General features: G+C 46.7%; 1 protein-coding gene across 1 annotated transcript in view; it reads left to right on the top strand.

The window, feature by feature from the left end:
- The first annotated feature begins 380 nt into the window (after positions 1–380).
- Positions 381–16,174, top strand: part of LOC146199458 (solute carrier family 22 member 7-like) — a 31,202-nt gene continuing 15,408 nt past the window's right edge. Inside the window, exons 1-5 of the mRNA XM_084594942.1 lie at positions 381–692; positions 4,046–4,464; positions 7,845–7,948; positions 14,057–14,211; positions 14,510–14,678. Of these exons, the coding sequence (XP_084451068.1) occupies positions 4,123–4,464; positions 7,845–7,948; positions 14,057–14,211; positions 14,510–14,678 (770 nt within the window). The 5' untranslated portion in view covers positions 381–692; positions 4,046–4,122. The remainder of the gene's footprint in view (positions 693–4,045; positions 4,465–7,844; positions 7,949–14,056; positions 14,212–14,509; positions 14,679–16,174) is intronic.

Here is a 16,174-nt window from a genome sequence, read left to right as displayed (position 1 = left end):
GCCGTATTCTGTTCCTCTCTATACCATCGAAATTCGCGCCTTTTCGACGAATGACTAGCGTGGTTCTTAGCAGCGACCAGAGAGGTCCCTACATGCTGCTTGAGTTTCGTGCTGCCCTCACCAGAGCGTGCCACTGCCACCACCGTACCCGACCTAGGGAGCCTACATGTTGCGCTGCTGCGCCCGGCCCCGAGCACCGCGGCGGGACATTAGGCTCCCTAACCCGACCGTACCCCTTACTCTCTTTATATATAAATTAGTGAAGCTCTACTTTCCCTACCCGTAAATTCATGCACGTGGCTTCCTGTCTGTTTTTTTTTTTTCTTTTTCTGGCCAGAAAAGTCAATCTTGTCAAGATGTCGTAGCAACGGCGTCGTAGTTGCTATTTATGGACTGAGACGCAAAAGCGAGCTGCGGCGTAGCATAGCGTATTCGTAATTTTGCTATCCGTTTTCTTTTCTGTTAGCGTTGAGCCAACCGGCGTTATACGAACTTCCAGTGCCTAGATTTGTGCAGTATGTATGTTTTATAGTGTGGTGGTAAGCCGATCGAGGAGTGCGAACACGTGTGTAATAGGCTCAAGCTATGGAACACGAAAAATAATTTTTCCGAACGACTCCCCGCTGTCACAGCATCACAGACCAGCGATTCTGTATCCATGCCTCGCAAGCCATGCAGGCCGGCATGAAAAAGTAAGCATATTACCACGTGTTGCTGGATTCTTTGCCGGTCGCATGTTGAAACTTATTTTTCAAGTGTGCACAAGAGTGTTCATATAGCTTGATAAACCATTAACTTAAAATCTGAAGTGCATGCATGTGCACATTCGGTCGAACGTGCAGCTATGACCTCCTCTCCGGTATTTCTTTCCTCCTTCATAGTACCTGTTCGATATTCAAGAGTGAGGATGAGTGCCGCGTTCCAGCGTCCCAAGATATTGGCGGTTTCCAGCCGCTCTCACGTGATAGTACGTCACAGACGGGTGCAAGCGTCGACAGATGGGGACAGCTGCAGCAGTGGCGCAGTGGTGGGATGCGCATTAGTTGTCTGCATTGTTTAGTTCCGATATTTTGCAGTGGCACTGCATTTTCGCATCTCCCTGAATAGAAGATGCGGAGGTGTGGGGCTCGCCCAAGGCTTTCGTTGCCGAAGCGATCCCGTGATTAGGGGGGCTGAGAGCGGCTGATGATTACTTTGATTGGACTCTATTTTATTTTTTGAAACATAAACCCAATAACAGATAGAAACTGGAGCTATGTATGCTCGCTATACAGTTTGGCTCACTCACTGAGTATACGTAGATAGTCACAAGCTAGGTAGTAATATTACAGCACGGGATACTGCAGTAATGTTGTGAAATTATGCAAATTCAATAAGACTAAATGATTAATTGAAATGCTAGCTAACGCTAAAAATAAGCAAATAATGTTATGCGTGGTATCGTGAATATTGTTTCGACGTTCATAACAGACACCATGCTAATAAGCTGCGTTTTAGATGTTATAATATAAATGCATAAAATAAGAAAATTATAAATTATATTATAGGTATATAATGTTATTATAAATATATGAGCTAACAAATAACCTAGCATGTTGTGCAGTAAACGCTGTGTGAACATTTTAACTAGACGTACTTCTAATACCGTTTACTAAATGTCCCTTTAATGTTTACGTCATTTAGAGACGTGATATGAAGCTCAGCTGGTCTACTTGCGTGTCAGTTAGCAAAAAATATATATATCTCCATGCAAACAATGTCAGTTTATTAGCCCGAAAGACAGTAGCCAAACAAAGGATTGCTGTAAAGGGCTCCCACCGTGAGTCTTCGTGATCACTGTATGCTCGTACGCGATATGCGTCGGTGTACGTGTTAGACATCGCCCGCCTGTGCTACGCATCGAATCTGCGTGAGAGACGAGTACCAACCATTGTGTGCACTGACATCCCTTGTAGTGCGTTGTTTTATGATGTCATTATCATACTGCATTCGCACTCTACCTCTCCCTTTCCATCGCTCACCCTTTCTTCCGTATATAAGAGCCGGCTGGGATCACGTCACCGCAGATTGAGTTTTCGACCTTTATTCGCATTCAAAATGTTCTCTCTGTTGGATTTTCGTAAAATGTATATATACTTTAAGGTGATTACGCGACAACATACAGATCGTTCGGTCGAAAATGCGTCGCAATCGCCGTACCCTAGTTTTGAGAAAAACATTTCTAAGAAAATGGACGCATGATTTCTTATCAAAATTGTGACGCAACCCTTCTTTGGGAAGCTTTCAGGGTAGTGTCATACCATTGACTTCCACTTTGGCATCCATCTGCTAGTCAAGTTGGTGGCTAGTTGGCGATAGGGATTCGAACCGACGACATATCTCCCTCCAATTGTATGTCGTTTATTGCAAGTGCAGGTGTCCATAAAAGGAATGAGACAGATACAACGCCTTCCTTTCCTACAGAACTATAGATCAACTGAAAACGTTTAATACATTGCTGAACTTTGTGGTAGTCGTTCAATGTTGAAAAATCGCGAAGTGAAAAGGCGGTGTACCCGAAGCGCTATCGTGGTTAGTCTTACGACGAAGCTTAAGCGCCGTCCTAATTTTTCACTGCATGACATAACCTGTGCCTGCGCACAATTCTGACAGGTTCCAACAGCTACTCGCAGAATTTATAAACTGAGAGCATAGACAAGCAACTTCATATTCGAGCTTAACAAGCAAACGTATTTCCCCGCTACCATATCATGCGCTGATGGCCATTCAGTACATGAGGGTTATGTTGATAATAAAGTAAATATCAGCGGCAGCATCACTGCTTTTCTCCGCTTTTGCTCCAGTCGAAAGAGAAGTTGTGCCCCTTTGAAGCTACTTTTTAGGCGAAAATACCAAATAAATAACATTAAAGAAATTACAGTAGAAACAAAACAGCACCCGGAAGGTAATGTTTACGTTCCCTTTCCTGCGACTGTGCGCTTGCCCTTGCCAATCAGTTTCTATTTTCTTCCAGCCCAGTGGGGGGGGGGGGGGGGGGGGGGGGGGGGTCAGCGCTCCAGCCTACCCGCGTCGTTCGGTGCTCCCACATATACACGTTGGGCTCGTCGCCTATTTCCGACCTACAGTCTCAGATCCTATGCGAGAAACGCCCTTGGCAGTGGCATCGGTAGGCCTACAAAAGCAGCTACGAAGTGCGAAAACTCGGCAGTTCTCTTGCAGGACAAAAAGTGCTTTCGTTCTCTAGGGCACAGGGACTCGCTCTCTGTCGAAGCATACTATGAAGTGCAGGTGAAAGCGCCACTTGATAGCGTCACCTTGCTGGCCTGTTAGGCCATCAGCTACAGAACATCGCATCGTGGGACATCCTGCGGAGGACGGGGAGGCTAAGACGATTCTGAGGCACAACGGGGGCGTTTCTTGGTATACGGAAACTGTGCAGGTGTGCCAAGCCGTGACTGACAGTGATTGATGTGCTTCTATTGAGACATCAGTCTGTGCAAGTTCGAAAGTCTTGACGGCGACGTTGCGTTTTTGCTTCACTTATAATTACGTTTGGGTGCATCGCCGTCGAGTTGCGTCAAGCTTGGATTTGTATCGCCTTTCCTTTCTGTTGGAAACGAACGTTACCGCGTTCAGAGCGATCTATTGAAGTTTCTCAAAGACGACGACTAGTGTTAACATCGCGTCTCTCATTGTTGGCTCGTGGCAGCTTGGTTTCGTGATACAGAAACCGAACGCTGGCTCTAAAGTCCTGACGGTGTGTGCATGGTGAGTGGCAAAGGGTGTCCGTTATGAGACGACGTCCGGTATTATGGCGAAAGAGAAGCACAGGAAGGAAAATAATTTGTGCATTGTTTCCATATGAAAGTAGATGCTGATTTCATGTTGCAGTTACCCTATTAATACATTGCTTTTCCGCCCAATCAAAGTCGACCAATTCGGGACATGGGTGTTGGTTTGTGAAATGGACTGCCAGTGGTGCATAACTTAGTCAGGAATTTTCTTTTTTTTTACCAGACTAAACAGGCCGTTTCCTTTTTTCCAGCCACTCCGAGCACTAACCGGGAGAACAGTGAAGAATTCTAGGCGATAAGTTGTGAAGGTATTACGGCACATGAGAACATGGAGTTCGAGCAAGTGCTGGTTAAAACCGGCGGGTTTGGCCTGTTTCAAACGACAGTCATGGTGCTGACGTTGATACTCAGCGGCCTCCACACAACTCTGTACTCTTTCGGCCACTTTCTGATCCTGGTGACACCATTCAGCCAGTGGTGCTTTCTCAAGGACACATTCAATTCAACGATTGAATTGAGTGCTTTGCCAAGAGGGAAGTGCCAAAGTATCGGGCTGGCTTCCACAGAGGAAGGCTACCAAAATGAAACAATCTTCCAACAAGGACTGCAAACGTGTCCGTCTGGGTGGCAATATGACCACAGAGAGTTTTTTCCGACGGCAACAACGCAGGTAGGTAACAACGACGTTATGTAAGCGGCGCCTTGAACATGTGCAGTAGAAAAGCAATGAAGGAAACTTAAAAGGCAGGAAGGGAATGAGAGTTTGCTATAATGAGATGAACATGCCTGCACTTAAAATTTTAAGTAGGCATAACGTTGTTATATGCATTCATTTTACAGCAACTACATGTATGTACGTTTCACCAGGCAGTTTCGGTATGGTTCAGCGAATTTCTGCTATACTTTTCGAGCCATCATTGCCAAACTCATAAACTGTTTGAGGGGCATCAGCTGGGGAATAAATGGAAACATAGGAGGCTACGGACAACGCTCCCATATTTCCGTTTATTCCCGAGCTGACGCCACGCGATGTACCAACCAGTTTAGATTCATGCCAACCTCGCTGATTCATAAACTGCACGAACAGGTCTTTGAATTTTCATGCACTATTTATTTTTGCAGAGACATCTTTGGGAGTGGCAACGACATTTAACTTCTTAGACGCATTAGTGCGTTTCTTGTGACTGTTAACACATCGTATCCTTGAAGAAAAGTAATGAATGGATGGCCTTCGTCGGCTTGCTCCGTAAAACTAATAAGCAATGCCAGTCAATATTTTTGGTTGTGGATAGAACTACAAGCCAATCACGAAGCCGTGGCAAGGTAAACCAGATAAAGTGCTTTCGTGCAAATTGATCGTATCAGTTGTCCTTTTCCATTTCTTTTTTAAACAGATGTTATTCAAAATAAAAAAACGTAATTCAAATATGAGTTTCAATGAACAGCATGCACTCGGTCAGTTAATTGGGACTATATACTTTCGATCTGAATATTTTTTCTGACATGCCAAATTGCTTCAATATATTATAATAGCTGTGTTTGAGTGGTATAACGAGACATAATTTTCGGGAGCGTTATATGGCATCGATCGAAAAAATTGCAATAAAGGCGGAAGGAAGGAGTTCAAAAACTTTCGGAAGGTGCTCTGACATCGAAATAGAGCCCTGGCTACGCCCCTGCTGTAATATTGACAGGAGTATATACAGAGAAGTATATTCACCTAACAACTTGCTGTGTACTAACTTTATACGAACTGATCTAAATACACAAAAGTAATCGTGTATGAACTTCGTATTTCCACATGTTCATACAGATTAAAAGCACGTACAATATTGATAGAGTCAATGAGGTGTTAATACAGATTCTAAAGACTGTTGACGACCATTTTTGTAAGGGTCTCTGTCTTCACAGCGTCTCTGTGAATGAGACGCTGTGAAGTTTTGTACCTCGGTTCGCTTCAGATTTGCAGACTTTCGTGGTTACATCGTCGCTCGTTAGGCGACGAAAGGTACATTGATTGGCGAGAAATTTAAATTTCACAGGGGAAGAAATTTCTTCCAGTGCCTGATTCAAATCAGCCGCGTTAACCAGGCTTTGGTTATGAATGCCGGTGTGACCTCTCTTCACGCACGCACGCACACACACACACACACACACACACACACACACACACACACACACACACACACACACACACACACACACACACACACACACACACACACACACACACACACACACACACACACACACACGCACACGCACACGCACACGCACACGCACACGCACACACACACACACACACACACACACACACACACACACACACACACACACACACACACACACACACACACACACACACACACACACACACACACACTAGGTTGACAGTTTTCCTGCTAATACGAGTGGTGTTGGCGATATTTATATTTCCTTCCTCCGTGTTCAGTGAAAGATAACCTTGTAGCTATCAGTTTGTTCTTTACTGATGGAAATTGCTGCAGCCTAAATAATGCAGTCCCTGCAGAAAAAAGTGTGTTCAAGCTTTCTACAATGCTTTTTGAACTGTTGCATGCAGTGTGGAATGGTATCTAAAAACGCCATCTAACAAAATATCTTTGCAAATCATATTTCTTCCCTTTCCTTTCTTCCTCAATGATATATTCACAAAGGGCTGCTGTCGTAATAGCAGGATATGAAAATGCGTTCCCGGTAATTTTTCTTGTTTTGAGACAAAACAAATATAAAAATATTGTCAGGCATTGTCCTTCCGTTTCGCTCTGTTCAATTATTCGAAGCATTAGTTTTCTAGTAAGCGTCCAACCCATGGAAATCAATCACTTGTCTGAATTAGTGTCAGTTGTACTAGCAGGACGTGAGTCTACTTTGAGCTGACTTATAATGCTAGGTCTTTTCGACATAGCCGCAGCGAAAAAACACAATCACAGAAGGAAGACACGTACACAAGGACCAACGCACGTCAATGGGTAAGCAACGTCAGAAAAGCGATGTATAAAGCGTCTAAAATACGAACACAACCCTAGAAAACTGCGCAACTCCTTCACTGTCTGCGGGGGTTTAAAAGACTCAACAGCGGCAGTTTTCTGGGGATCCGGCATTACACCATCACCATTGACAAGGTGTCCTAGCACCAGCGCTTGACGCTCTCCAAAGCGGCACTTTTTGGAGTTCAGAATTAGGGCGGCGTTGTGCAGACAATTCAAGACACGTACTAGACAGTCATTGTGTTCTTGGAAGGATTTCCCAAATATGACGACATCGTCCAGATAGTAAAGACAAATGTCCCATTTTAAGCCACGCAAAACTGTGTCCATAAAGCGTTCAAATGTGGCTGGCGCATTACACAGCCCGAATGGCATAACATTAAACTCATAAAGGCCATCTGGCGTTACGAAGGCTGTTTTTTTCTTATCCGCAGGGTCCATTGGAATTTGCCAGTAGCCAGATTTGAGATCAAGACAAGAAAAATAGGACGCACCAGAGAGGCAGTCGAGGGCATCGTCTATGCGAGGAAGAGGATAGGCGTCCTTTTTCATAACAGAATTTAGACGCCGATAATCGACGCAGAATCGCCACGAACCGTCTTTCTTGCGTACAAGAATAACAGGGGCAGCCCAGGGGCTAGATGACTCCTGTATCACCTTCTTCCGTAGCATGTCCTCCACTTGCTCATGAATGACTTTGCGCTCAGGTGGGGACACGCGATATGGCTTTTGACGAATGGGACGAGCCGAACCAGTGTCGATGCTATGATGGGTCCGATGTGCAGGGCGAGAGGTTGGTCCATCTGTTTGAGAAAAGTCAAACATAGGCGAAAAAGGTAGAAGAATATCCACAAGAGTACGGCGTTGATTTGAGCTGAGGACCAAGGACCACAAGGACCAAGGACCAAACCAAGCAGCGTTGGTCCTTGTGTACGTGTCTTCCTTCTGTGATTGTGTTTTTTCGCTGCGGCTATGTTGAATGTAAGCTACCAACTCGCCCAAAAGCTTGTTTTACTGAATGCTAGGTCTTTCCCCCGATTAGAACCAATGGGTTTGTGGAGACAGCTGGAAGTTGTACACGGTCCACACGACCTTCTGGCTTGGATCCATGGCTGGATATCTTGTTTGCAGAATCCTCTCGGACAGGTAGGCATTTAATCCAACAAATACTGAAAATAGGAACTTTTCGCACTGTAATTCTGCAGATACAAATGCCGGCACACAAAACCATGTGTGGAAGTTTCTGCCCCCCCCCCCTTATTTTGTTTGTTATCCCCAACCTCTGGCTAAAGCGTGCGCGAAGTTTTTAAATAAACAAAGGTAACGAAAAATGCCTCGCACATGAGACTGAACGAGACGTGTACTTTACTGTAAGCATAATTTTCCTCTGGAATGAACACGTCCTTGTACGTATGTACTTTTCTTGTGTAAACCACACGCAAATCATTTATTAAAAATTGAGATAAAAGAATAAATTATATCGAGGACTCGCCTCACTAGAATTTGCGCATTGACATAGATATTGAGTTGATTTCGTTCACTTCACTCTTCAATAAACACATCATGGTAATTTTGCGGGGAAAGTGCTGAGGGAACATATATATTGTTACGATGAAATAAGAAGGGGTGTTTATTTACAGTGCTGATGTAGCGGACCAAGATGAAGCCGACTAGCGCCCAGAAGCCAACGCTTCTTCTTCCTCTTCTGTCACACCATCACCATCCTTCATCGTCGTCATTAGCGTGACATTTCCCCCCTACTCATACGAAGCCCTCTGGGCGTGTTCGTGAGTCGTGCGAGGCTGACACGGCTTCAAGCGGGCAACATGACATAGTTCGGTTTTGGCAGACCGGTGACCCGATGCTGTCAGGCGGGCTATTCCATAAGTTAAATCACTAATGCGTTTGATAACCACATATGGGCCGTCATAATGGGCCAAGAGGTTTTGATGTAGGCCACGGCGCCAAATTGGACGCCATAGCCAGACTAAATCACCTACAGAGTACGTGACCCGCCGGTGACTGGATCGTATCGCACGTTAGAACGTTCTTGTGAAGCACCAGACCGTAATCGGGCGATTCTCCGAGCTTATTCGGCGAGACAGAGGGTCTCAACCAGGCAGGGGTCTTCACGGCTTGTGAAGGGCAGGATAGTATCCAGAGAGTAGCGTGGCGGTCTGGCATAAAGCACAAAAAATGGACTGTACCCAGTCGTCTCATGCGTGGCGGTATTAAACGCATACGTGATGAAGGGCAGTATGGTGTCCCAGTTCTTATGCCCTGCGTCCACATACATGGCTAGCATGTTGATAAGCGTTCTGTTGACGCGCTCAGTCAAGCCATTTGTCTGGGAATGGTTTGGCGTCGAGTGTCGGAAAGTTACGGCGCATAAACGCATGAGCTCTTCAACAACATCAGCAGTGAATTGTCGGCCCCGGTCAGTGATGACAATTCGTGGCGGCCCGTGTCGTAAGATGACTGAGTGCAGCAAGAAAAGCGACACATGATGCGCCGTAGCAGATGGAAGAGCGGCGGTTTCACAGTAACGTGTGAGATAGTCCACGCAGATTACAATCCAGCGATTTCCATCCACGGACTTCGGAAACGGACCTACGAGGTCAATGCCTACTTGATCAAACGGTGCTGTCGGGGTCTTCACAGGGTGCAGCAAGCCAGACGGAGTTGCAGTTGGACGTTTGTGGCGTTGACATTGCTTGCAACTGGCAACGTATTGTTCAACCGTCGAGCGCATTCTGGGCCAGTAAAATCTTTCTTGAGCACGGTGGAGTGTTCGAACCGATCCCAAATGCCCAGAAGTTGGATCATCATGCATAACACGCAATACGCCCGTGCACAACGTCTTGGGAACTACGAGTAGGTATCGCTGGCCGACAGGCGAATAACTCTTTTTCCATAGGAGGCCATCATGCACACAAAAACGGCTTGTAGGTACGTTGGCTTGGGCAAAGAGAGGCTGCAGACTGGTATCATTTTGCTGTTCCGTTTTGAAAACATTCGTGTCGGGGAACGCTGGCTCGAGGGTCGATATATAATTGTCGAAATCGTCGCTTTCAGGTCCAGCCGTGGCCATTGGCATCCTAGAAAGACAATCTGCGTCTGCATGACGCCTCCCGCTTTTGTACACCACGGCAAAGTCATATTCCTGTAACCGGAGGGCCCAGCGTGCGAGGCGACCACATGGGTCTCGAAGGTTCCGCAACCAACAGAGTGAATGATGGTCAGTTACGATAGTAAACGAACGTCCGTACAAATATGAACGGAAACGCTGCACAGCGAAAACTACAGCTAGGCATTCCTGTTCGGTGACTGTGTAGTTTCGCTCCGGCTTGCTCAGGGTACGACTTGCGTACGCGATAACATGCTCTCGTTCATCGTGCCGTTGGACAAGGACTGCACCAAGACCGATTCCACTAGCGTCCGTGTGTACTTCTGTCATTGCAGTAGGATCGAAGTGACGTAGGATGGGTTCCGATATTAAAAGAAACTTCAGTTGACGGAATGACGCGTCGCAGTGTGGTGTCCAGTCAAAAGTAGAGTTTTTGTGGAGAAGGCACGTCAATGGGTAAGCAACGTCAGAAAAGCGATGTATAAAGCGTCTAAAATACGAACACAACCCTAGAAAACTGCGCAACTCCTTCACTGTCTGCGGGGGTTTAAAAGACTCAACAGCGGCAGTCTTCCGGGGATCCGGCATTACACCATCACCATTGACAAGGTGTCCTAGCACCAGCGCTTGGCGCTCTCCAAAGCGGCACTTTTTGGAGTTCAGAATTAGGGCGGCGTTGTGCAGACAATTCAAGACACGTACTAGACGGTCATTGTGTTCTTGGAAGGATTTCCCAAATATGACGACATCGTCCAGATAGCAAAGACAAATGTCCCATTGTAAGCCGCGCAAAACTGTGTCCATAAAGCGTTCAAATGTGGCTGGCGCATTGCACAGCCCGAATGGCATAACATTAAACTCATAAAGGCCATCTGACGTTACGAAGGCTGTTTTTTTCTTATCCGCAGGGTCTATTGGAATTTGCCAGTAGCCAGATCTGAGATCAAGACAAGAAAAATAGGACGCACCAGAGAGGCAGTCGAGGGCATCGTCTATGCGAGGAAGAGGATAGACGTCCTTTTTCGTAACAGAATTTAGACGCCGACAATCGACGCAGAATCGCCACGAACCGTCTTTCTTGCGTACAAGAATAACAGGGGCAGCCCAGGGGCTAGATGACTCCTGTATCACCTTCTTCCGTAGCATGTCCTCCACTTGCTCATGAATGACTTTGCGCTCAGGTGGGGACACGCGATATGGCTTTTGACGAATGGGACGAGCCGAACCAGTGTCGATGCTATGATGGGTCCGATGTGCAGGGCGAGAGGTTGGTCCATCTGTTTGAGAAAAGTCAAACATAGGCGAAAAAGGTAGAAGAATATCCACAAGAGTACGGCGTTGAGGTGAGCTGAGATCGGCGCTGATCATGCGGAAGATCGAAGTTTCATCAGCAGGCAGAGGTACGGTGGCACTCGTAGCATCTGTGACCAAAGCAACGACGTGGGGCGCATCGGGTCCACAGGAGGCAAGCTTCAATCCCGTTGGTAAAACTGCGGGCTCGGACGATGAATTGATGGTCCATAACGAGGCACTACCGTGATGCACGGATATCATACAGTGAGGGATAATTACATTTTTCTTCAGGCATGCTGAGTGAACTGGGTGCACCATGGCCTGGAATGAAACCTTCTCAAGAAGTGGAACGGACACGGGGACGAACATGGCAGACAAGGGTGGAACTACTGTGTCTTCGGTAATACTAAAAACTGTTTCTTCATCACGGCCACTTTCAAAAAGTGTCGGCAGATGCGAGCCATCAAAATGAACCTCTTGACTTCGGCAGTCCACGGTAGCGCCACAAAACATCAAGAAGTCCATTCCTAAAATGATGTCATGCGTAGAGTGGGGTAAGACGACGAATTCGGCTTGAAAAATTGCACCACCCACAGACAATTTCGCACTAGACACACCCAGTGGTCGCAACGCCTCTCCACTCACACCACAAAACGTTGAAGCACGGGCATATTCAAACATCACTTTGCGTCCCAACAAGCGCCTAAACTGATTACTCATCACAGACACAGTCGCACCCGTATTTACCAAAGCTAATGTACACACACCATCAATGAACACACGAATTTTGTTTTTGAGCATTGCAGTTGGAGGGACATTGGCACACAGCACATTTCCAGCGGCCTTACCCCCATCGGTCACGCTGGTCAGTTTTCCTGCTGGGGCGTAACGGAGCGCCGCCGCGGTGATGGAGAACGACGTGCACGGAAGGCGGGTGGAGGAGTAACACTTCGCTCTGATGCTGGGGAATGGTCGCGGAGATTCCCGTTTTGGATGTTGTTGAAGTACCCACGGGGAGTATTGGATTGCTGGAAAACGGGGCTGTATTGCCGATTGTTGGGTACTGCTGGAGGCACCGGACGGTTATAGCGTGGTGGGAACCTACTGCGGCAGTACCTGGCGATGTGACCTTCGACGCCGCAGCGGTAGCATATCGGTGGGGAAGGTATAAAATGCTGTTGTGGATACGAGCCAGGCACAGCAGGGCGCATCGTAGGTCTGGCTGAATGCTCACACGGCACAGGAATCCTTGTAGATCGAATAGAAGATCTAGGTGCACTTGAGGTGACGTCATACCTTGGGGCTTCAAGCATCGACGCAGTCGGGTTGGCAAAATGCATTGGCGGGTAGTCAATAGAAGCTGCAATTTCAGGAGCTTGGCAGAAAGGCTGCACTTGAATCGCTTGTGGTGGTGAAGCCGGCCGTCTAGAGGCCCTCTGGACAGAAACCTCAGCAGATTCATGCAGGGGAAGCGTGTTGATCCGTTGAAGTTCTTCGCGCACGATTTGCCGGATAGTTGACGGAAGATCTAGTTGGGCATGGTCATCAAGACTGGCCACGGTAGGCACGTTGGCCAGCCGCCCAAATTTCGGCGCAATACGACGAGTTTTAAAAGCTTGAAACGCGCGGATGTGTCTAATGACATCGGAGACAGTGTCAAGGCTGTCTTTGGCGATTAAAAAGTTGTACACGTCCGCCGCGATACCCTTCAAAATGTGATCGACTCTGTCTTCCTCGGGCATGTTGGAATTGACACATTTGCATAACTTGAGGATCTCTTCTGTGTAAGTTGTACAAGTTTCATCGGGCAATTGAGCTCTTTGAGCAACGGCCTGCTCAGCCCGCTTTTTGCTGGGAACAGAGTCGCCAAAACGCAGTTTTAACTCGGTGGCGAACCGTTCCCAAGTCGTTAAGTTATCTTCGTTATTCTCAAACCAGGTCATAGCCGTGTGAGTGAGAAAGAAAACGACGTTTGTTAGCATAGTAAGAGGGTCCCACCGGTTGTACCGACTAACTCGTTGATAATCAAGTAACCACTTCTCAACGTCCTCAGCTTCTCCGGCAAAAGGTCGTGGTTCTCGGTAAGGCTGGGACGGAATTGGGCTGGAGTGGGCAGGCATGCCGCCAGCCTGGCTTGCAGCGTCGCGGCTTGCATGGTTTGAGTCGGTGTGGTCCATAATGGTCGTGAGCGGTGGCAGTCCAGCGATGCGGCGACTACGTCGAAGCTCCAGTTGGTCTTGCAACGCTGTAGGTAGGGATCGAGGGATCGTACCCAGCACCTTACACCAAGTTGTTACGATGAAATAAGAAGGGGTGTTTATTTACAGTGCTGATGTAGCGGACCAAGATGAAGCCTACTAGCGCCCAGAAGCCAACGCTTCTTCTTCCTCTTCTGTCACACCATCACCATCCTTCATCGTCGTCATTAGCGTGACAATATCATGGCGGACACATATGTACTGTGTTTCGCACCATTGCGCACAGGAAGTTTTCTCTATACAGCAATGCAGAAGCTAGTCATTTAAATTTTCCTCGAACACAGAATTTCTATGTGTGGTTTTCGTAGTTAGCCTTTTTACTGAGCGTGTTTAGTTTAAAGCATTTCAAATCACTGCTTTTGTGCTATATGCAGCTCTGGTTTTGCTATGCGCCTTGCAAGCGAATTCTCTGGTTCATAAACGCTATTTTATGTCATTTGTTAGCGGAAACCAGCAATGAGAAATAATTAGATACATCTAGTACGTTCGTCAATCATACGTTTGCACTTCTCGAGGAATTCATTTTGTAAGACGATCAGAGTCAAAATAAAGTGCCGTTCCTTTGTTCCTGTGCAGAATTGGACGGAAGAAGACAATCGTCATACTGATTGTAATAGGAGCGAGTGCCAGCCTGGCTGGGACCTACTTCAGCGACCTCGTCGGATTCTCTGTTCTGCGGTTTTTCACAGGGATGGGTGCTTTGACCGTGAACAGCGCAGTATTCGTGCTGGGCAAGTAGTTTGTATGAACTTCTAGGTGCCTGTCATCTCGAGAAATCAGACTGTTATCAAAATAGCGGATGATGAAGGAAGACTCTGCACATTGGTGAGCGAGGGAGGAGGTTAATGACACATAGCTGCATCATTGTCATTGCTTTGTACTGAGGGAGAGTGAGATCCATGTGGGGGAGGGTGAGTTTGTGTGGTGGTGGCCCAGAGGGACTTTGATGTGCCCTGGTCATCTGATTGTTCGTTTTTACTTGGCGTTGTTTCAGAGCGTTTATCCAGCGAGACAATCTTGTGTGCGCAGTGATCGAGTACACAGTGTCGCAGAGGAGAACGCTGATTGCATTCCTCTGGGCCACCACGGGATGTGTGGTGGGTTGTGCGGCGCCGTGGTTCGGCTATCTAACGCAGAACTGGCGAGCTTTCCTGTATGCCGCCGTTGTTGCGGACGCTCTCCTACTGCTCTGCGTGGCGTGAGTGCTCTTTCACCGTCATTATCCTAATCATCAGCCAGATCTCTAAGTAGTTAACGCTATTCTGACCGGTCGCTCTCTTCTGCACCGTACCGAGTCTGTTTTACTCTCGGTGTAATGGTGTCACTAACTCAACGTTGAATCCTTCCCGCATTTATATATATATATATATATATATATATATATATATATATATATATATATATATATATATATTATATATGCAGATAAATGAAGGGGAATGAGGGTGTTCGTTATCCTACATGAAGGAAAGAAGCCAACAGTCGACGAGGCCAAGGAAAGCATTGGGGATTGTACTTTATGTCTATTTTTTATTTTTTTTTACATAAAGTACAATCCCCAATGCGTTCCTCGGCCTCGTCGATTGTTGGCTTCTTTCCTTCACACACACACACACACACACACACACACACACACACACACACACACACACACACACACACACACACACACACACACACACACACACACACACACACACACACACACACACACACACACACACACACACACACACACACACACACACACACACACACACACACACACACACACACACACACACACACACACACACACACACACACACACACACACACACACACACACACACACACACACACACACATACACACACACACACACACACACACACACACACACACACACACACACACACACACACACACACACACACACACACACACGCACGCACGCACGCACGCACGCACGCACGCACGCACGCACGCACGCACGCACGCACGCACGCACGCACACACACACACACACACACACACACACACACACACACACACACACACACACACACACACACACATATATATATATATATATATATATATATATATATATATATATATATATATATATATATATATATATATATATATATATATATATATATATATATACATAGGGTGGCGCTGGTGAACACTCTCAAGGTTCGTATACAGACAACATAAATACCCAAGAAAGTAGCAGGGGGGACAGCGGCCGATGTAGCTCAGTTGGAAGAGCATCGGACGCGATATTCGGAGGTCGTGGGTTCAGTTCCCACCATTCGGCACGTTGTTTTTTCTTCTACTTTGTGTTTAATTGTCTTTCCCCAAATCAGATTACAATACTAATTTCTGTGATTATCTAAGTAAACATTAAAAAAAGACATAAAAGTACCATGTACCATCCCCAACGCTTTCCTTGGCCTCGCCGACTGTTGGCTTCTTTCCTTCACACACACACACACACACACACACACACACACACACACACACACACACACACACACACACACACACACACACACACACACACACACACACACACACACACACACACACACACACACACACACACACACACACACACACACACACACACACACACACACACACACACACACACACACACACACACACACACACACACACACACACACACACACACACACACACACA

The sequence above is a fragment of the Amblyomma maculatum genome, chromosome 2 (assembly GCF_055883805.1).
Source record: "Amblyomma maculatum isolate TAMU_Amacu chromosome 2, ASM5588380v1, whole genome shotgun sequence".
Taxonomy (NCBI): domain Eukaryota; kingdom Metazoa; phylum Arthropoda; class Arachnida; order Ixodida; family Ixodidae; genus Amblyomma; species Amblyomma maculatum.
This window is presented reverse-complemented; position numbering and strand designations above follow the sequence as displayed.